At 40.6% G+C, this 21,905-nt stretch overlaps 2 protein-coding genes across 3 annotated transcripts in view; one reads left to right on the top strand and one right to left on the bottom strand.

The window, feature by feature from the left end:
- Positions 1–699: 699 nt before the first annotated feature.
- orai1b (ORAI calcium release-activated calcium modulator 1b) lies at positions 700–2,725 on the bottom strand. Its single transcript, XM_084046839.1, has 2 exons — positions 2,401–2,725; positions 700–1,859 (listed from the first exon to the last, which is right to left on the bottom strand). Exons 1-2 carry the CDS (start codon positions 2,512–2,514, stop codon positions 1,308–1,310), a joined length of 666 nt encoding a protein of 221 aa, XP_083902965.1. The 5' UTR covers positions 2,515–2,725; the 3' UTR covers positions 700–1,307.
- A 1,022-nt stretch (positions 2,726–3,747) lies between these two features.
- Positions 3,748–21,905, top strand: part of kdm2bb (lysine (K)-specific demethylase 2Bb) — a 38,216-nt gene continuing 20,058 nt past the window's right edge. For both annotated transcript variants that reach the window (XM_084047820.1, XM_084047821.1), the window contains exons 1-12: positions 3,748–3,930; positions 5,463–5,610; positions 6,150–6,228; positions 6,388–6,434; positions 6,801–6,979; positions 7,904–8,010; positions 11,668–11,761; positions 12,396–12,549; positions 12,719–12,834; positions 14,492–14,618; positions 15,181–15,614; positions 15,823–15,909. In XM_084047820.1, the coding sequence (XP_083903946.1) occupies positions 3,880–3,930; positions 5,463–5,610; positions 6,150–6,228; positions 6,388–6,434; positions 6,801–6,979; positions 7,904–8,010; positions 11,668–11,761; positions 12,396–12,549; positions 12,719–12,834; positions 14,492–14,618; positions 15,181–15,614; positions 15,823–15,909 (1,623 nt within the window). In that variant the 5' untranslated portion in view covers positions 3,748–3,879. The remainder of the gene's footprint in view (positions 3,931–5,462; positions 5,611–6,149; positions 6,229–6,387; positions 6,435–6,800; positions 6,980–7,903; positions 8,011–11,667; positions 11,762–12,395; positions 12,550–12,718; positions 12,835–14,491; positions 14,619–15,180; positions 15,615–15,822; positions 15,910–21,905) is intronic.

Below are 21,905 nucleotides of genomic sequence, written 5' to 3' on the forward strand. Positions count from 1 at the left end.
ACTGCATTATTTATATACTGTGTTATAGAATTATGAAAAGAATGTTACACTGTGTTCGTGTGTAATAAAACACTTATTTCCAAGGGATAATGAGATAATCCTGAGGCATGGTGAGATAATTCTAATTGCTTACCAACAATTTGAGCCCCTGGCTTTAATCTACACTGTTAAACATCAGTAGTCACACCATGCCACAGATCCACCTCATTTTGTTTGGTCATTTCCTGTGTGGTATGCTGTTCCTGTGTTGTATGATGCTGTATGTGGTATTTTTGTGATAGCACCGTCCTTGGTCTGTGAGAAACAACATTTTGTTCAGCCAGATACATGTCGATAAAATGACAGTAAACTGACTTGTAGTAGAATGGCCAGTCTTAAAAATATCATATATAAAGGGATACTGTTTTGATTGTAAGAGGCAGAATTTGTTTTGGAGCAGTTGGTAATATGCAGTACAAAGGCTAAAAGCTTATGTTTGTTCCAATGTTGTGTCTGTGAATCTCAAATACTGCCAGACTTTGATAAGTAGAAAGATAATATCTTTTCCTGTTTTTTTATTAAGTTTAACCCTGGACTACAGAATTAATTTCAGTAGAAATCTTAATTTCGACAATTTAAATGTAAACTAGGCAATCAATATCTGGTTGGTCATGTAATGATGAACTATTAGTGTAGCAGTGAATTCAGCCTAGGAATCAATATGGTAAAAAGTATTTATTTAACACTATGTGCTTAAATTGCAGCACATATATACACTACATTTTGGCAGGGAAAGTATGCAGAAAGACAGGCATTACAATTAAACACTGATCTCCAAAGCAAAAAGCAGCAAAATAAAAAATATATATACACAGAATCCTAATAGTCATATACTGAGCAATTCAAAATACACAGTATGAAAAAAGAAAAAAAAGAATAGTGGTTCATAAAACTCAAGAGGGAATTAATAAATAAATATGAAGTATTTTAAGATGGGTGACTGGCATATACAGGTAATTAACACATGAAGGAATACACTGTATCTGCCATACCTTATGAGGTAAATCAAACCATGATTCACAGTTAAGACATTTTCCTACTGATTTCAAGTTACATGCATTATGGCAAATTTGAGAGTTCACAGTTGATTCAGCATCAATCATATTAACATAATTTAAAAAATGTCTAAAAGTGCAAACACTTTCAAAACAGTGAATTGAACAACAATTAGGTGTATTATCGTCAATCATGTAAGTAAGGTTAAACACCAATAATGTCCTCGCTTTGGCACACACCAATGGGATTAGAGTGCAACCAGCACACTTTATCTATGGGAAGCTGGGAGATTGCAGCATTGAGGACTCCCCTCTGTGGTCCAACTCATTTTGTAGCCTGGTGAGATTGGACAGCTCTTCAAGCTCCTGGAATTGTCTGTCAGTTTTGTGACTCACCAAGGAGCGATAGAAATGAACTGCAAAGACAATGAAGACCAAACCAAAAGGAACCATGATAGAGGTGGAGGTGATGGCAGCAGCCACGCCAGATGACATGGCAGTACTATTGCCAGCCTTGGGCTTAATAGGCAGGAATTTGACCCAGCAGAGCAACACCACTTCAGCCAGGAAAAGCAGGGTACCAATAACAGTAGAAAAGGCCCAGGCCAGTTCAATATGGCGATGCATTCGCTCGTGTGGAGATTCCTTCACAGAATTGAGGTTGTGCACATTGCTGACAGCCTCAATATTGGGCAAAATGCAGGTACTGACCATAAGAGCAAATAGGTGAACAGCCACAAGCACAGTGGTACAAGCACTGAATGCAATGAGGAGACCAGGTGGGTATGGATAGCTGGTGTCCAGCTGTACTTCCACCATTGCCACCTGGGAAAAGCAAAGACGAAAACAACATTATATTCAGTAACGTAACTTACATGAATCGAAAACTATAGCCTACATCAGAGGTCTTCAACAGAGGTTCGGAACCCCTAGGGGGTCCTCAGAGTTACTACAAGGGGTCCACCAAATCTTGGTGTGATTTTTACATTAACCACTTCAACCAAACATCCCTATTCTGAGGAGAACTTTGGCCATTAAAGCAGATCTACAAGCACACAACACCTCACGTCTTTACTTACTATTGACGGTTTAAGTGCTTAAATGTCTGAAAATCCACATTAACGTGAATCCAACATACACTGATGACAGTGCTGTCAAAAACAAGTGTATGAAGCTGCCTATGAAATCTATGGGGAAAACAATATTTTATACAATATATAATGGGGGTCCCTGCTTTATATCTCTCTCAGCCAAAGGGTCCTTGGCCTGAAAAACGTTGGAACATGGTAATCGTGTCATATGCCCCCCTGATCCAATCTGTAGCCAGGCTGAGGAAGCAAACGGCTGAGAGAACGGCATACGTTACCATGGCAAACCCAGAAAGTAGAGCAGATGTCCGACTAGAAGCCTTCAGCTTGGCTCGACTCAAGTAGAGCTTCCTCCAGGAGAGAGCCTGCAATGAATGCTCGTTCAGACTCATTGCGCTGGTATCGTTCAAACAGGACTGCTGGTCTTATTCCCTTCTTATTCTGTCTCGGCACTCGGCAAAGAAAACAGGTGTTCACATGTCAGTCGTTCAACAAAAATGTTTTTTTCCTTTATCGCAAGCTGCAGTTATTCAGACGCATACAAGTTATTCCTCATCGCCAGACTCGAGCGTGCGGCGTGCCTCCTGCTTGTCTGCACCTTAAAAGCTTGATACATCGTCGTACGACGACGTCGAGTGCAGAACATAGCCGATCTACAAGCTCACAAGCCCGTCGCTGCACGAAGCGTTGTGAGGCTTGTGAGCAGCGTTGCCAGGTCTTGCGAGATAAACAAGCATCCAGGTCTATGAAAACAAGCCAAAAAGAAGCGACAAGCCTATGACAAATTAATTTTGGGGGTCCTTGACATGAAAATGTTTGAGAACCACTGGTTTAAACAACATTACCCAGCAAGCCCAAAATAATCAACTACACTTAAAATAAGCCCAAACGCAACCCGCAATTAACTACCGATATTTTCAAGCAAAATGACAGAAAAACAAGCCCAAAATCGCTTAAAATGAGCGAACATGGCAACCCTGCTTGTGAGCTTGTAGATCGGCGAGCACGTATTACCCACAAGCCTGTGCGGCTTAGACGAGAACATCCGCTGGAATAATTGTTGATTTCACGTACAAAGTGGTAACTGGTAACACTTGCTTAATACTTGTGTAGTAAAACCACAATCACTCCACAGCTGGAGTCCTTTAACTTTATTCTTTCATATCCTACGTTATGGTCAAAGTCACATAATTGTTTTTATTACTATATTATAACGATCAGAATGAATGAACAACAAATTAACAAATTAAAGATTTTATTAATACCGACACATTCACAGCTCAAATGATCTTTATCATTAAATGTTGAAATCATTAAATAATAAAATTACATATTATTTATGTATGATGCAATTATATATTTTTTAATCAATGCTATGCGCGACATTGTCCCTGAAAAATAAAATAAATTAAGATTTTTTATTTCTTTTAATTACTGAAAATATATGTTTTTATTGACAAAATATCAATTTTACAATCACAAGAACAGGACAAATGCAGTTACAATACTGGAAAAATAAAAAATAAAGAAAACATAAAAGTGAAACCATGATGACATGCACATGTGACGTTGTCCACCAACAATGTTTTGGTTCTTGTTGGCGGTGATGACGTAATACAACACAAACATGGTTCCCCTTGTTTTGAACCAGAAAGCTACAACAGCTAAGTGATTATTCCTCTAAAAAACTATAAAATATCATGTTTTCCCCCGGAAAGTGATCTGTGGCGATCTGGATGCAGTAGTGTGTCGGTACAATGGCGCACAGCACCGCGGATCCGTGCTCTGCCGAGTCTGGACGCAAACTGGTATGATTGTAAAGCTTTCATATTATGGACGTTGGATGCAAAAGCTAGATTAGAAAAACGAGACAGGTAGCCCTGCTAATTAGTTAGCAACGCTATAACGTTAATAATATATCCATGGTTGGTTGATTGATTGATTGAATACTTTATTAGACAGAAATGCAAACAGCACGATATACACTTGCATGGTCTAAAAGGATTTACACCAAAAAGTCCTATAGTGGACTTGTTTCCATTGAGGTCCTATGTATTCAATTAATCGACATATTACATTAAAAAACAACACCAACAATGTATATCATCATCACATTATCATGTTGTATTTGTCAGGCCGGAGTTCCACTCAGATGTGATGTAAAAATGTTTTGCTTTATTGTTATGCTCAGACTTTGCATGCATAGTTATAGTTGTATTATGACCGTTTGTGCGTTATCGATACATAGGCTATGGATCCAAGTCGATGTGTATACACTGAACTCCTGACACATGTGTGAATGTTTATGTCACGTTTAAAGAACATATCATTTTAGCCTTGGATCAAGACTATCATATATGTATTTTAGTCGAGTCTGACTTTTACTTTCGTATCTACGATAGTCTTGGCGACCACCCTCCAGTGCGTCCTGCACTTTCACCAATAAAGCCCGTACTAATCCGTACATGTATAAAATATATATATAAAGGCACTTATTCGGTTCCCCCAAATATTAACTCACCCTTCGGCGTCTTTGTGTTATGTATTAGTCCGTATATTTTCAATAGATATGTGTTTTAATCCCGTTGGTGGCCGAACGCGATTTCCCCCCTCGTTTACTTCCTGTTTACATTGAGTAATTCCGGTTTTCACCGAATGCGCCCCGTCACTACCGCCCATTGAGGAAACCAGGGAACTTCCGACAGAATCCGACACAGACGGGATTAAAACACTCATCTATTAAAAAATATGGACTAATACAGTGAACAAAGACTCCGAAGGGCGAGATAACATTTGGGGCAACCGGGCAAGCACCATATATATATTCGGAGAATAGTACGGAGAAGTACGGGCTTTAGTGGTGAAAGTGCAGAACGCACTGGGGGGTGCAGGCCAAGACTATCGTAGATACGAAAGTAAAAGTCAGACTCGATAAAATACATGTATGACTATGATAGTCTTGATCCAAAGCTATGTGAATGTTATGTCACGTTTAAAGAACATATCATTTGTTTATTGCCCCTAACTTAACGTAAACACCAATGTTACAGCTAAACTAGAGTAGCTACCCTGTACCTAGGTATTTAGAGCCTAATTTGACCCCTCTACACCTATCATACGCTTTTTCATTAAGCGCAGATCTACAATTAAGCTCACGACATCAGCATCGTCTCTTGTCGACACAGTGGATTATAAATCATGCTTTAGTCATGATGATAATCTTAAAAGTCATGATGGTAGTAGGTACTATACTCCCCTGCCAGGCTGCCACACGTGTTCCTACGGTGTTGTTGTCATGTGTTGTTGCTGTTCATGGACGTCTTCTCGTTTTCACTGGTAGCGCTCCATCTGTCGGAAAATGTACGACGAAAATGAAGACATGTCAGACGTGGAGGAAACGATTGCAAACGTGCGAGGATTCAGCGTGGAGGAGAAACTCGCCAGTGATAGTTACAACGCAAACTTCGTTCACGTGATGGAGGGTAAAGGTAATGTAGGCCTACATCTGATATTTTCAGTGTTGGAAAAAGTACTCCATTTTTTTTTTTACTTAAGTAAAATTATCAATTAAAAATGTACATGAGTAAAAGTACAAAGTATTGGTATCAAAATGTACTTAAGTCTTAAAGTACCAAAAGTAAAAGTACTCATTATGCAGAATGGCCCGTTTCACAAGTTATGATATGTCTAAAATGTGTACAAAAAATATTTAGAAAATCGCCAAAGTTTAAATAGGACTGCAGTGGTTAATCTATGTTTTGTAATAATAATCAAAATTATACAAAAAAATATACTACAAAGGAACTAAACTACATTTTTCAAATAATTGTAGTGGAGTAAAAGTACAATATTTGGCTCCGACATGTAATGGAGTAGAATTAAAAGTACTGGAAATTGGAAATACTCCAATAAAGTACAGTACTTGAGTACATGTACTTAGTATACTTTCCACCAGTGGATATTTTTTCATTTGATTTACTGCTTCATATGACCTGGCCAATTCACAATCATTCACTTTTGCTTACAGAATTCACTTATGAATATGTTCAGAGAGAAGCTCTCAGGATACCACTGGTTTTTATACAGAAAGATGGACTAGGGATCAGGTAAGAGAAGACATGACATTACAATTCTCCAGTATGATGATGATGCTTGTGAACACATATTTCTGTGATTACTTACTACAACCCGTTTTAGAGTTACTAGAATATTGTGTGTGCATGTGCGTGCGTCTGTGTTTGTCTAACTTTTTTCAATTTCTCTAGAATGCCTGATCCAGAATTCACTGTTAGTGAAATTAAAGGCCTAGTTGGTAAGTTAATTTTGTTGCAATGGTTCTTATAGTCTATATTTTTCTCGTTGATTTTTAACTATGACATAAAATGACCATATAATTCTCAAATATAATTATTTTATAAAATATATACCATTGGAGGGATATAACAGGCTGAATAAGATTGTATATTTGCTAGCTCCATCTAGTGACGATACTGGTGAAGGACATCTGACAGGGCATATCTACTCTCATGAATATAATAAAACTGTTCATGAATAGTAGTCTTTGCAGTCTCTGTATAATGTTTTCGCAAATAAGATGTTTAAATACGTTTACAAACAGTGCTTATAATTCTATGAATTTAGAAGCCCAATCCTAATTTGTCATGCTTCTTTTTTCAAGGCAGTCGTCGTACTGTTGACGTTATGGACGTGAGCACTCAGAAAGGTTCTGAAATGAGCATGGCTCAGTTTGTTCGCTATTATGAGACTCCTGAGGAAGAGCGGGACAAACTTTTCAATGTCATCAGCTTAGAGTTCAGCCACACCAAGCTGGAGAACCTCATCAAACGTCCCACTGTGGTAAGATGACACCCCTGCACAGCAAAACATGGAGTGTTGGATACAAGAACGCTCCCCCTTAAAACACGTTCGCCCCGCAGTAAAACTATGCCTAAACCTAACCTTATTTCTTCCTTATTCCTAAACGTAACCTCAGTAAAACTATTCCTAAACCTAACCTTATTCCTAAACGTAACCTCAGTAAAACTATACCTAAACCTAATCTTATTCCTAAACTTAACCTCAGTAAAACTATGCCTAACCCTAAACTTATTCCTAACCTTAACCACAGTAAAACAAATACAAGAATACAAGAACCGCTGGGGGCGAGCGGTCCGTGAAAGAAATTGGGGTGACTGTTTTTTTGGGACGAGCGCTCCGGTTACCATTAATTTAGCTCAGAGTGAAAGACTTTTTTTTTACTCTCCAGATTTTGCTGAGTGCTTATGAAAAAGGCACAATAGATGAATGGACTCTGTAGAGCAGATGTATTTATAGTGCAACTCAGGGTTCGATTTGCCTGGGGGGTTGGGGGGATCCATGCCTATGCTTTTGATATCCCACCTCTGATCAATCATTTTGATTTCAGGTGGGGATATGTTTTATCCCTGCTTCTGGTCACACTGAATTAAATGCATGCATTTCCTTTTGGGAAATGTAGACGGATATATTTCATATTTATGTTTGATAATATCACAATTGAACAATTTATTTTTTTAAAAGTTAACCGCATTATCCCTGCCATCCATAATGTGCGCAAATATTTTCATAAAAAAATAAAATAAAATAAAAAGAATAGCAAAACTAGCCTATCTACAACCTTTATCTGTTGTACAACAAAGTATAAATGGCATGAGTGGTTAAGAAAATTGTTTTTACAAATCTATCCCTGGTCCCTGTGTCCCACAAGGTTTATGGTGCAGTTTTCCATGTGCTTTCTCACAGGTAGATCTAGTGGATTGGGTGGACAACATGTGGCCACCTGATCTGAAAGAAAGCCAAACAGACTCTACCAATGCCATCTCAGAAATGAAGTACCCAAAAGTGCAGAGGTATGTCCCTTTTGGAAGAATTTCCATTTATTCCTGTGTGCACATTCCAGTCATGTCCAAGAATGCTCTCTTTGGACATTGATGACGATTTTTTTTCATTGAATTGTAAGGAAATTAATTTGGTCAAATACAAGACTGTGAAAAAGTAAATACACACCACGAAAACTTTGTTAACACAGTTTCCGGTAGCTGTATGGCAATCTGGGAACCCATTCGGCGGTGCCTCTGGGGGCACCACCTCCTTTTTTGTGTAGAAACAGGAACTCGGTTTGGCTCCTCCCCTTTCTTAGTCCACTTTCTCTCGGGGGCTTCTGTGTTTTTTCCTATTAACAACAACACTACATGTTTAAGGCAGTAGTGCTGACAGATTCGAGAGATTAGCTGCATGGAAACCTAATCCTCGATTCAACACAATTGGCTTTTAAGGCAACCTTTCAACTCTACAATGAGCTAAAACATACAAGAAACTCCCTGATATAATGGATGAAAAAGAAAGCCCAAGTAATGTTAATCTTGTACTGAACGATGTAGAGATTGATACAAGGATACAAGACATTTCGACAACATCTACAGTTCTGTCTGCCAAAGGAAGCAACACCAGCGATTGAACCTTGGGAACGTACTTCTTTCTCCACTCTGTTTCTCTTTATTTTTGCTGAATAAATTATTGCAAAATATGCTTTTCCTCGTCATTTGTTTAATTAGATAATCTTAAACAGCTGATAGTGCTGGAGTAACATTTAGGATTCCATAAATGTTGTAAATGTTGTAATGGGGTGTACTTTTTCACAGCACTGTAAACAGGCCACTAGGTAAACACTGCTTAATTCTTTTTTTAGCGGTGCCAACCGCTCTACACTTGGCTTTGACACCGTGTCTGTGTGTCTGTGTGTCTGTCTGTGTGTCCGTATGAGCCTGGGATGAGCACGGCAAAGAAGCAACACATACAAACACACGCACACACACACACACACACACGGACTTGGAGATTGCCTATGCCATCTCTCCTCTCATTGGCCACACGTGCCACCGGTTATCAAAGAGGGGTCCAGGGACCCCCAGGGACGTCCGCCCGTATGAGCACGGGATGAGCACGGGATTTTAAACAGCTATAACTCCAGTTTGCAGCATGCCACCAAGTCCAAATTTGGTATGTGGACTTAGACCACCAATACGGGACCAGCATGAATTGCTCAAGCCCCGCCCCCTCTGTCTTCCCATTGGCTGGCCATAACTCCATAACTCAAGTTCGCAGCATGCTACGGAGTACAAATTTTGTACATGGACTAAAACCACCAATAGGGACGAACTGTAATTACTTAAGCCCCACCCCCTCTGTCTGCCCATTGGCTGGCCTTTAAACAGCCATCATTCCAGTTTGCAGCATGCTACCAAGTACAAATTTGGTAAGTGGACTCAGACCACCAATAGGGACGAACTGAAATGAGTTACGCCCCGCCCCAAAGGCACCGCTTCCTTCACACAGGGTGTGATTTTTTAGTACAATTATGAATCTACTTCCTGATGAAGGAATTCTCTATCATCTTAATGCAGTGGTTCCCAAAGGTGCCATGAGACCAGGTCCAGGTGTGCATTTGAATTTTGTGTTACCCACACATTATTATTATTGCAATACATAGGCCTACTATATACATACTACTATGTATTATATTTTTAGCGGCGCTAGCCGCTCTATACCTTTAGGTATAGAGCGGATATTAGCCCTCTATACCTGGCTTTTGCGTCAACGTTCTGATTGGTCAGGCTCGCCAACGTTCTGATTGGTCAGGCTCGCCAAGGTTCTGATTGGTCAGGTCCGTCAACGTTCTGATTGGTCAGGCTCGCCAAGGTTCTGATTGGTCAGGTCCGTCAACGTTCTGATTGGTCAGGTCCGTCAACGTTCTGATTGGTCACTATTCATGACATCACTATGTTACTATTCATGACATCACTATGATGTCATGAATATAGAATTAGATGTCTATATAAACAGAAATATTTAATAATTTCATTTTATTATTCATTTGGCTAAAGTCCCCTTCTAGGTAAGTTATTTAAAGTTAGATACTCAATTTAACTTTATCTTGGGAATCTTGGGATCTGTCCAAGATTCTTCCCAATATGACGAATAGAAAGAGAAAGATACAAGATTTATACACACGCACACAGAAAGTAAATTTTTTAGGTACCCACTCTATCAGCTATGACAGATCAGTTTTTGCCACTTACCTTGGAATGCATTTGGTGATTCGCTTCCAATGGCACTATTTAGTGCCACTGGAAGCCTTGAAATAAATGTACAGAGATTTAAAATTGTTTCTCTAGTAGAAACACATATCTATGACAAAATATATCAAAGGCGCCGCTACCTTCACACAGGTGTGATTTTTATATAATAAAAATAACATTTTCAAATATAGTGAAAATAGCTGATCTACAAGCTCATATGTTGTGTTGTGGTGACACATGAGCTATAGATCAGCTATTTTCAGTATGAAAAGACTTTGACTGACCCATTGGTGTGTGCCTTAACACAAAAAGTTTAAAAAACACTGCCTTATTGCACAGCACACATCCACTTCCTTTGATGCTGGGCAGAAGGGTTCTCCAGATTAGAAGGATTGTTTTATAACAGCTGTTGCTTGACTGCATGAACACCTTGGAGCTAAATCACCAGACAGCATTCAGAAGTAATTAGAAATCTGGAACCAATTGCAGAAGTTTTACTCTGTCTGCAGACAGTTTTCACCATTACTTCAGTCAATGTAATTTTCTGTACTTCCTGCTGTTAACTTTGTCCTCAGGTCTATCAGTATGAGGAAGCAGACCTTACATCTGATGTTAGACCAATATAGGCTTCCCATGTGTCCTGGTAAACCTGACATTTTTTAATGCAGTTTCCAGTCATGGAAAAGTCATGAAATATAAAATAATTATTCCAAATGCCCTAAGGTTATCGTAAGGTGGCAGGAGGTTTTGTACATAATATATACAAATATACATAAAATGTATGAGAATTTCTATGGTCACATATAAAGTGAGTGACAGGTCAGTATACCGATATAGTAAAATGAGTGAATGTAAGACTGACATAGCCATCTAGTGGCCACATTCAATAACCACATGAACCTCAAGCTCAAAACGCATTGTAGATCTTGTAAATCTGTTATTTTCGGCTAAGAGATTTCGAGTAGAGGGGAAAAAGGGAGCCGACCAAGTATAGAGCTCTGGGGGATCCTGGTCAACTAAGTAGTTTTAAATGGATAAGGTTATGGATAGTAATAGATGAAAAAGTGCAGAACATATAAGTAATGCTATCAGTGATAATGGCAATGATCTCATTCTGTCTCCTCCACTTCTGCCCTAGAGTTGGTGACTATAGCTCTGTTTCTATAAATACAGTTGTTCCTCTCTTTCTTCCCCGAGTTACTGAACAATTTATATCCAATGGATACCTAATCATTCCTCAATTAATCCCCCTGAGGAGAGATAACCTGAAAAATGTATAAATGTATGGCTGCATGCATGTTTTGCTGTATCTGTAATGTCAGAGAAGTGCAGTTTTATTGGTAACATTTATAATCACAAGAGGCTGCATTCATGCCATCAGCATGATGTATGTTGTTTTATTGTTTCATTTTGTTTCTTTCTCTGTAGGTACTGTTTGATGAGCGTGAAGGGCTGCTTCACAGACTTCCACATTGATTTTGGGGGGACTTCAGTGTGGTATCACGTGTTCAAGGGGCAAAAGGTAAGTATCTCTTGTTATGTTACGGGTATTATGAGCCACAGAGCTTCATTTTGTTAGGAATTAAGAGTATTTAACTACTTGAACCCTAGCATCCATATTCTGGGGGGACGTCTACTAGATTACAACACGTCACCACAGTTGTATGCTTGTAGATCTGCTATTTTCAAAGCAAAGCGATTTGGTGTTGAAGGGGAAAAAAATGAACCAAGTACAGAGCTGACTGGTTAAATTGGATGAATGAAACTTATCGCCATAGATGGGGTTCGTCATCAATTAGTATGATTGCTCTACCTTCTTTTAAGCCTGATAGATAAAAGGCTGCACTAACACTTGGTATAAAAGAGCCTCTTCCCTGTTTGTCTTTGTGCTGGCTGCAGTGTCAGCAAAACTCAGCTTTACTGCTGCTGTGGTGTGTGCTTGTACACCATAGAGGGATCACATTATACAGACCTGCAGAGGTCAATCAAGAGATAGAAGAGAAGAGAGAATGAGAAACATCAACTGATAGGACACAGGGTCTGACTGTATTTCTAATAACTTTGAGTGTTTTTAGCAGTCAAAATGGATGTATAATTTACGTTCAGCCTGAAATGCTTCATGATATCTAAAGGAAAATCCCTACCTCTCTCCCCAGGTGTTTTGGTTGGTGCCTCCAACCCCTCATAACCTTGCCCTATATGAAGACTGGGTTCTGTCTGGCAAGCAGAGTGACATCTTCCTGGGAGACCGAGCTGATGGGTGTCAGAGAGTGGAACTTAAACAGGGCTACACCTTTTTCATCCCCTCAGGTGAAATTGCATGATTGTTTCAGCATTGATCGGGGTTAATTGGGTAACTTCTGTCAATTATGCAAACAGTAATACAAACTAGCCACGTGAACTGGCTTGTCTAAAATATGTGTGTTTGATAATGCAGTGCTTTGAATGCATTTTGTGCTGTTGTTTTCATGTGTATAAGGGTGGATCCATGCTGTCTACACCCCTGAGGACACGCTGGTCTTTGGAGGCAACATTTTGCACAGCTTTAACATTCCCATGCAGCTTACTATCTATGAGATAGAGAACAGGACTAAGGTAGGAGTCAATCTATATTTCCTTGACATCCAGCTCTCGAATGATCTAGGGCTGGACAATATATCGATATTATATTGATAAAATGATATGAAACTAGCGTCTGGGATTTTGGATTGTTGAATCACTTAAAGGACAACTTCACCCTTAATCTATGCTCATATAATTGGGGGGGGGGGGGGGATTATATGGGGGGATGGAGCAGAGGCGATGATTGACAGGCAAAATCCCTCAACAGCGACACCCGCAGGCAAATAGTTTTTTTTTTCATTGCAGCTGAAAAGGCTTCAAAACACAGAGGGGAAAAAAACTGTTAATTTAAAACCTTTTAATACACGTTCGAAGGACCATGATAAAGACTTTTAATGTTTTGTAAGCCAGTCATGAAACCTTTAAGTAGTCAGATGGGTGGGCCGCGATCAACTTGGATGTTTTCAAGTGGGCCCTGATCCAGTATAAGGTTGGAAACCACTGCTTTATTGTGATAAAGAGCTGATGGTAGGTGTAAGCTTTGCTTACGGAGTGACACCAACTGTTTAACTTTCTCCATGAAAGGAGGGCTCTGGTGAATGTTCTATTTTTCTGTCAAGACAGAAAATGCATCTTCAAAACACAAGATCATCACCCTGAAAGTGTTGATCTATGTGGAATAATCTCAGTGAGATAATTATAGGCCCAGACCGTGTTTCTGTGAGATATATAGTAATTGCATGAGGCTGTAGCTGCCTGTTGAGATGCAAATGTGTTCTCTGAAAATAGTCTGCAAATCATTGTTTTGTGTGTAGGGCTGAAACTATCTTAGCAATTATTCTATAGATTACTTTTTCGATTAATTCAATAATCAAGAAGCTCATGAAAATATTATTTATTTGTTTATCAATTAATCAACGCTGTCAGGGGAAATAAATCAAGCTCTCGGTCTTGACTGAATGTTAAGCTTTATATATATATATATTTAAAAAAAAGACAACACACGAAAAGAAAAGACTATACACTAATGCATTCGGGATTATGCTGATGCACACTGCATAAGAGCAAGACGGAAAGTCAAGAGTACAATAGACACAGCTCGTCTTTAAGCTCATTAGCATCCACCCGCTCCCCAAAAGAGTCTGTTGATGCCTAGCAGAGAATGCTTTAGAATAGATGATTTAATAAGCGCTCTGCAACACATGTTCAAAAGCAAGAGCATTCCATTCTTTAGATAAGGAGTTTCGACTCCCAACACTTCACGCTGCCAGATGAGGGTATATTGACCTCTGTATTTTTCTAAACCTAACAATGCAAAGTTTGCGAGTTCTGACTAACCACTATTCTACATTTTATCGTATTACGGTGTCACGCAGAAATACAGAAAATAGCTGATCTACAAGATCTTGAAGATGTACTATTTTGTCTATTTTTGCTACTGTGTAAAGAATATATATATTTTTATATAAATCGATTAAATCTATTAGTTTGATTAACTATTGCACCCCTATTTGTGTGTATTCCATGTGAGTGTATTCCATAAATACACATACTATCCTGATTCAGCCTGATTCCAGCCTCATAAGGCATGAAACTGCAGTTCAAGACTACTCAAAGTTTTATGACTATACAGTAGCTGTTGATGCTTCTCATTTGCTCAGATTGTGACAAATCTGATCTCTGCTTTCAGGTTCATTCCAAGTTCCGTTACCCATTCTACAATGAGATTAGTTGGTATGTCCTGGAAAAATATGTGCACTGCCTGACCAAACGGTCCTACCTTTCTCAGGAGTTTCGCAGTGAGACCATGCTAATGGGTGAGTGGAAATAAAGCTCCTTCACCACATGGAATCCATAACAGTGCTGGATAAAATATATCCAGAAAAGGCAGTGGCTAGCCATTCACACATTGGCCTCCGTTATGGAGAATCTCCATATCTGTATATGGATGTAGTACGCGTGTGATACTCATGCAAAAGGTGTCTGAAGCACCAGAAATTAGGCAACAAGGCTTGCGACCAACTCACGAAAATTATAGGCATTACATTTAGTTTGACTCCCTTCCACAAATAAATATTGTGAAAATAGCAAAACTACAAGCTCACAACACCTTGCAATTGCTAGGTGTCGTGAGCTTGTAGATCGGCTATTTTCAGTGTTTGCCTCTTTCTTACGTAATATTTGACAATTTGGCCAATTTGGTATTAAAAAGGTCTTAAAACTAACTTTAGAAAGATGCAGATACCCTGTATACACTTACAGTATACTGTATGTTGGTTTGTTTACTGTTGCACATTAAGCTAATCATGTGGGGACCTGTAGAAAATACCCCACCAACAACTATTCAATGGTGACCGCATCCCTTCTCCTTTCCTTCAGATTTTGAGGCAAAGACAAGTACAGAGAGCCCCTTCTCTGACTCACGGAGCCAGGACCTGGATGAGGACTCATGTGACATGCAGGCCAGGGATGAGCAAGATGAAAAAACATACAAAGTCCCTGAGGGCACTCCCTGCTCCCCTGATAACCCAAAGACCAAAAACGGTGACTCGTGTAGTCCACAACATCTCAAAGCGGTTTCATCCAATGACTCAGAAGACACTTGTATCCCGACTTCTAACCACCCTCTGGATGTACCCAGAAACCCATCAGACTCCCTGGAGTCAGAGTCACACAGTAAATGGACTCACTTGACAGAGTTTGAGCTGAAGGGTCTCAAGGCCCTAGTTGAGAAGCTGGAGGCACTCCCTGAAAATAAGAAGTGTGTCCCAGAGGGCATAGAGGATGCACAAGCCCTCCTGGAGGATATGAAGGTAATGCCTGGTTTTATACATGGTTGTGTAATGTGTGTAGTGATGCTCACTGACAATAGCCGATCTGCAAGACCACAATGTGGTGCAAAGCGTTGTGATAAACCAGGCTTAGAATGCACTCCTAGATCACTCAAAACATGTACGTTTTTGTACCAAACAGAGCTGAAACTGTTGCTCCTCATGCGCCGTCTCGTGTCTAACTCACCAGGTGGTCTTAAAAGAACATGCAGACGATGACCCCAAATTGGCGATCAGTGGAGTGCCTGTGGTCTGCCGGCCGAAGAAGATCATAAAGGTGAGTAAATATAAGTTCTAGTATGAGAACTTAATGGAATTATCTGTTTATTAATCTAATTGAGTGGTGTAGGAGTGTGGTGGACCACCTAGTTGACCAGTGGGTCTACCCTATTTTAAGGACTGTTGTTGTTATCTCATGACACCTGCTGCTACTTCTGTTCATGACATGTCACTGTTTATGTGTGTGGTTACAAGCATTTGTGTGATGTTTCAGGCTAGATTTGTCAGTGGATTGTGTTGGGTTATAACTTATTTTTTGATCGAAATCTGATCCAGTGTTTTTGGAGGGCATAGGACTGATATTGATACGTAGACCTGAGAATAGGGTATAGAAAGCAGCTGTTTCTGAAGAAACAATATTAATATTATTACTGAGCTACTGGGCTGAAATCAGTGATCATCATTTTTGGTTGTAGCACAGACACAAATTCCACAAAAGACAATGTTATCTGGTTGCTTTGATTCATTTGGTAACTTCCATGCACCATGTCAGTTGTAAATATTTCCATCCTATATCCAGACCATTTATTGTATCACGATAATGGTTGCGAAAGCCCTTTTAGCTGGTCTTTAAAGACGTGTATAACAACATAGGATGTATGTTATGTCTGTGTATTGTGTGTATATACAGTATCTATTCAATTGAACATTTTCTGTAGATAGTACTCAAGCTTAGAAATATTTACTAATCATCAGCGAAACACAAAAGAAATCCCATTATGTTTAGTATTGGACTGTCCCTACCCCTTGCAAACTGAAAAGTTCTGTTTGGCCAGAAGCACTTGGACGTAGTATGGAAGACAGTCGATGTCATTTGATTAACTAAACAATTATTGTGTTTATAAGCTAACATTTCATATCACACACCATATGTGCTCCTGTTACTATTAAAGAAAGAAAGAAAAATACACCAGAGGCCTAATGGGAGTGACTGGCAGGAGTGATGAAGGGGGTGCAAAGGGTCCTTTTTTATGCATGGTTATAGAGATCTGAGAGATGGGTCTGAGTATTGTGGTTGCCTTGAGTTACACAGATTTTTTTCTTGCTTTTCTCTGTGAAGAAGTTGTACCACGATGCAATGTTGGGACGGCCATAGCTAGTGGCATTTGGTAATCAGAAAGCCACCGGTTTGTCTCCCGGCCCTGGTCTGTGTTGAATTGTCCCTGAGCAAGACTTAACCCCTAACTGCTTTCCCCCAGAGCGCTCATCTGAGCAGCCGTTAGCTGGTAGAAGCTGATAACGGAATTCACGGCCTGGAATCATAATCTTTGGCATGGGGCTTTTTAGGAATGGGAATGAGGGTTGTCTCCTTCCATGGCCCTGGCCACGAAGCTGCTGTTCAGGAACAGCTGGAATAGCTGTGCCACCACACCGCCCAGCTGAGCCGCACACTCTTTCAGCACACTCAGCTGTATCTTGGAGAGGATGGAGAGGACCTTACACTCCTCCATCCTGACTAGTGCCGGGGCAGAGCTGCTGTTGGTCAGTGTCCAGTCCTCCAGGGTGTCAGTCCTTTTAAAACAGGCGTAGTAGAAGGTGTTTATCGACTGCTCTGCAAAGGAGGCAGGATCTGGGCACTGTATCTGGGCTGGTTTCTGAGCTCTGCACGTCCATAGTGTTGAAGTTTACCAAGCCTGTTTTTTTTTTCGTGCGTCAGTTACTTTTTCAGTTAATTAACATGTTTTTGTCTTCCTGTATAAACTGTTTTGTCGTTGTAGTTGAGCCAGTGTTTAAGCTCTCTGGTGACCAATAGCTTGTTGTTGGGATAAAGTCTGATCCGTCTAGTTGGAATGACATTGTAACCCTCACTACTTTGGAAGAACATCTCCCAGTCAGTGATCTGACAATACCCCCTCAGCGTGTCCATAGAGTCATTATTCCAAAATTGAATGGCTTTTGAAAGGATCTTCACATTTTGTTTGTATTTCGGCAGCAGTAGAATTACATTATGGTCTGAGAAACCATGGGGATGGCTGGGTCTGGAGACACAATGTGCTTGGTGTGTGTGTGCTGTCTCAGATCCACTGTCTGGAACCATACTTTGAGGTCAGTCTATGTCAAACTCCATATTTAGGCATACCAACGTCATCAATATGAGATTCTCTAGTATGGAGGACATCGTTAATATGACATCAGAGGTTCTGTACTACGGAGGCATTCATAGCTACAGATAGCACAGGGAAGCCACACTGTTATTAGACTCTGTTCTTTTAGTGGACTGTTTTGATTTAAAAAAAAACGTTGGCTTGCCATACAAATACAAATAAAAATAATAATTTAGTGTGCTCACTATTCTTTTTTTAGTGGGCTCACTGTTTTAGTTTTTTTAGTTCTTAGTTTTAAGCGGGCTATGTTATGTTTTCTTTTCCTGTTGGTAGACATGGCTGTGAGTTCCCACCTGATGTTGTGTGGGAGTCCTGAGCGCTTTAGACCATACTGAATGACTGCTAGCTTGCATAATGCCTTCAGACAAGGACATAAGTCCAAGATGTTCAAGTGAATGATCTGATCGTAATCCATTCTGTATGTACCAAAGAGAATGCTACGATCTCCTACCATGCAACAACAGTATATCATAAGGATCGGGCCTTTCCCCTTGGCCTCAACCTGCTTCCATGAGAAGGTCCCTGGATTGAACTTCCACAACAGATGATTTTGTATGCTGTTTGTGTACCACCTGGATATACCACGATATATGTACAGCTCTCCATTGTAGGCAAAGGCTGAATGACCCCAGTAGCCTCCTGGAAAACGCGGTGCAGAAGTCGTGCTCAGCCAGCTGTTGGTCTCTGTGTCAAACACTCTGATGTTGTTGTAGAATGTGCGATGGTCCTGTTTTCCCCCAAATACAAGCATCTTTGTCCCGATGATGGTGGCAGAGTGAAACGATGAAGCAAGTGCCAGAGTGCCTCTGGTGTTAATTGAAGACCAGACCATTGTGGCGGTGTCCAACTTGTAGATGTCATTAGTGCAAGTCTGCCTGCTTCCTCCGTAGATATACACAACCTTCCCCAATACACAGGCTGAGTGGTAGAACCTCCCCCGTGGCACACTGCCAGAAACCTTGGGCTTGAACCATCTGTGGGTGTCGACGTCAAATGCATAAAGCACGTTGCTGTACTCCCTTGTGTACGTAAACCCACCCCAGATGTAGATGATGTTTTTTATCAGCACAGCTGTGTGGCCCACGCGTTGGGGAACCGCAAGGGGACGCCCCCTTCCAGCTGTCACTATGGGCAACTTCAGCCATTGCAAAGACACTGTATTGAAGAGGTGCACATCAATCTGGCCTTGCACATCAGTCATCGGAACATTGAAATCATTCAACATGGACAGTCCTCCTCCTAATGAGTACACCTTGTCACCCACTGCCACAGCAACATAACCGGCTGTCTTTGGCACTCCCTTCTTATGAACTGTCCAGGACATCATCTCTGTCTTGCTCTGTATCTATATGTTTCTATCGCTCTTTTACGTGTCTGCCTCTCGTCTATGTGTGACTCTCTAGGTGTGTCTCTCTGGGCTCACTGTCTCTCTCCCTCAACATCTAAGTCATCTTCAGCAATTGCAATACCTTATGTAGTCTGGTTTGACATCATACAACATAAACTGTTGCCATGTAGGCGTTATTTTCTGCACATATTTCTCTCACAGTTTCTCACAGTTACTAAGACAACACACGTTTTTTGTTGTGTCGGTCATGAATGACTCGTTCGAACTTAAAAGTTCAGTGCTAATTTTTGATTGGCTAAAGAGGCGGTTCCACCATTCCTCTTTTCTCAATGGACTAAACCCGATCTGCTTTATTTCCTTATTAGACTCTTATCTTCGGTCTTAACACAATCACTGCCAGGTATTAATTAATTAATTAATTCATCCAAAACTGCCAGTGTTTTTTGACGATCCACGGAGCGCCATGTAAGCCACGTTGATCGTCCATTCTGTAATCGGCCGTTAATATGGCTCGTTTTCACCAAAAAAAGAAGAAATCCGAGCTAGATGTGTTTTTCTACATCTCATTACATAGGAGTGGACGGAAGTGAATCTTTTTGATCAGTCATAGGTTGCGGAAGAGCTCCCTCTAGCGTAATTTCTAAAAAAAAAACGTAGATGGCAGTCAACGGTTGGATTTGAAATGACGTAGATCTACGTCAATGGCAGTGAATGTGTTGAAATGAGACAATTACATTCAAACATCCTTATTGTCTGTTCTCTCATATTGAATGAGCCACCCTTAACAACCAATTGAAACGCAGCCAATTTCAAGTACAGTGCAGTTTTAAGCAGCCTTTTACGAAGGCTTGCTGAAAATATTATTATAAAAGGTAGCCTTTGCATCTGGTCCACTACGATTGGGTCTACACCCGTTAGCGTTACATTATTTCAAAGTTATTTTTAAGGGTTCTTTCCCCCATATGCTGGGAACACTATGCCTCAGGCTCTGCGTTTGGTGGACCCTGTTACCAGGTGTCCTGACTGTCCTCTGTGCATGATGTCTGTGTACACTTAATGTAGTGACTGAGGGATGACTATTTTGTGACCTTTCATGATGATGCCTTCCTCAATCGTGAACTCATCTCGGAAAGGAAAGAAGGGACTAATGACTGGTGGAACCCTGTGCTGTTTGGTGCATCATCCATGTTTGATGATGGAGGAGAATGCCTGCAGCAGTTAATCCTCTCCTGTGTGTCTCCTTCGTTCCTCTAGGCGGGTGGATGAGATGCGGCTGACTGATATCACCTCAAAGTCATTCATCTCACTCACATGCTGAAAGAGTGAATGCCCTGGGGCAGTTTGATTGGCTATAATCCAAGGGTTTGAACAGTAATCTTGGGCAGTGGTTCTCAAACGTTTTAATTTCAAGGACCCCCCCCCCATAACTCTGAGAGTGTACAAAGGGTACATTTGGAACCCCTTCAAGGGTCCACCGACCCCTGAGGGTCCCTGGACCCCACTTTGGGAACCAATGACCGTGGGGATTCGTGCCTGAATTTTCAGACTTTCTTGCTGGGTTTGGGAGTTAACTCTCCAAGTTCACTGGCAAGCCTCTCTTGTCTTTCCTCCAGATTTCTCAGCAGAAGCCTGCGGTCAAACAATAACAATGTCCTGTAGATAAACTTGATAGGTCTGTTTGGTCTTTTGCCTTTCCTGTGCCACCTTATTTGCAAGCTCCCTTTTTGCTTTGTTTTCTTCTTGGCTTCTATCTTCTGTTGTTGCTGCTCAATGATTTGTAGTTTCCACCTTTTACTGATCTCGTATATTTTTGATGAGGGATCCAACTTGGCATTTTTGTCCATGTGCATACAGTACCATTGGAGGGTAAATAGATTCTGAAAGGGTTTTGGAAAGACTCAATGATTCGGCTGGCTTTCTGTTGAGCCACAGTGAGGGAAGCTTGGTCTTTATTTGTCTCTGACTCCCCAAACAGTGTGATTTTGGCTTGTGCAATGAGACTAACTGTTTCTTTCATGCTGACCTCCATTCCTTGCTCTTCATCTGCAAATAGCATTCCTTCCTTGGTAGGCAGTTCATGGTGGCGTTTGCCAGACGATTCATCATCTGTGGTTGAATTGTTGGACATGTGACTGAGGAAACAATCCCCTGAGATACATTTCTTCACCCTTTTTGTCTAGAAAGGTGCTCACAGTAGAACACATATCGCCACCAGGGCGAGTGGGACTCCATATTCGAGCAACTCTATGATGTCATTTGTGACTTATCCTTGGCGTATGACTCCATATTTGAGTAGATTATAATTTATTCATATATATATTTTGCTGTTTTTTTTTTAGGTTTCAGCAGATCCGAGATCATCCGACCGCCATTCGCTTCAATTGTAAACTTATTAAAATGAATAAATACAGTATTTCCATAAATATGCACAATATGTGAGACAGGTTGACTGTGGTGCAGATTAGCCACGGACAAACAGGTGTGAAAACCCATCTCGACCGGCTGTCCCTGTTACCACACTTCTCTCCGCAGCCCCTGCAA

This window comes from Gymnoscopelus microlampas (genome assembly GCF_963454915.1).
Source record: "Gymnoscopelus microlampas genome assembly, chromosome: 21".
In the NCBI taxonomy this organism is placed as follows: domain Eukaryota; kingdom Metazoa; phylum Chordata; class Actinopteri; order Myctophiformes; family Myctophidae; genus Gymnoscopelus; species Gymnoscopelus microlampas.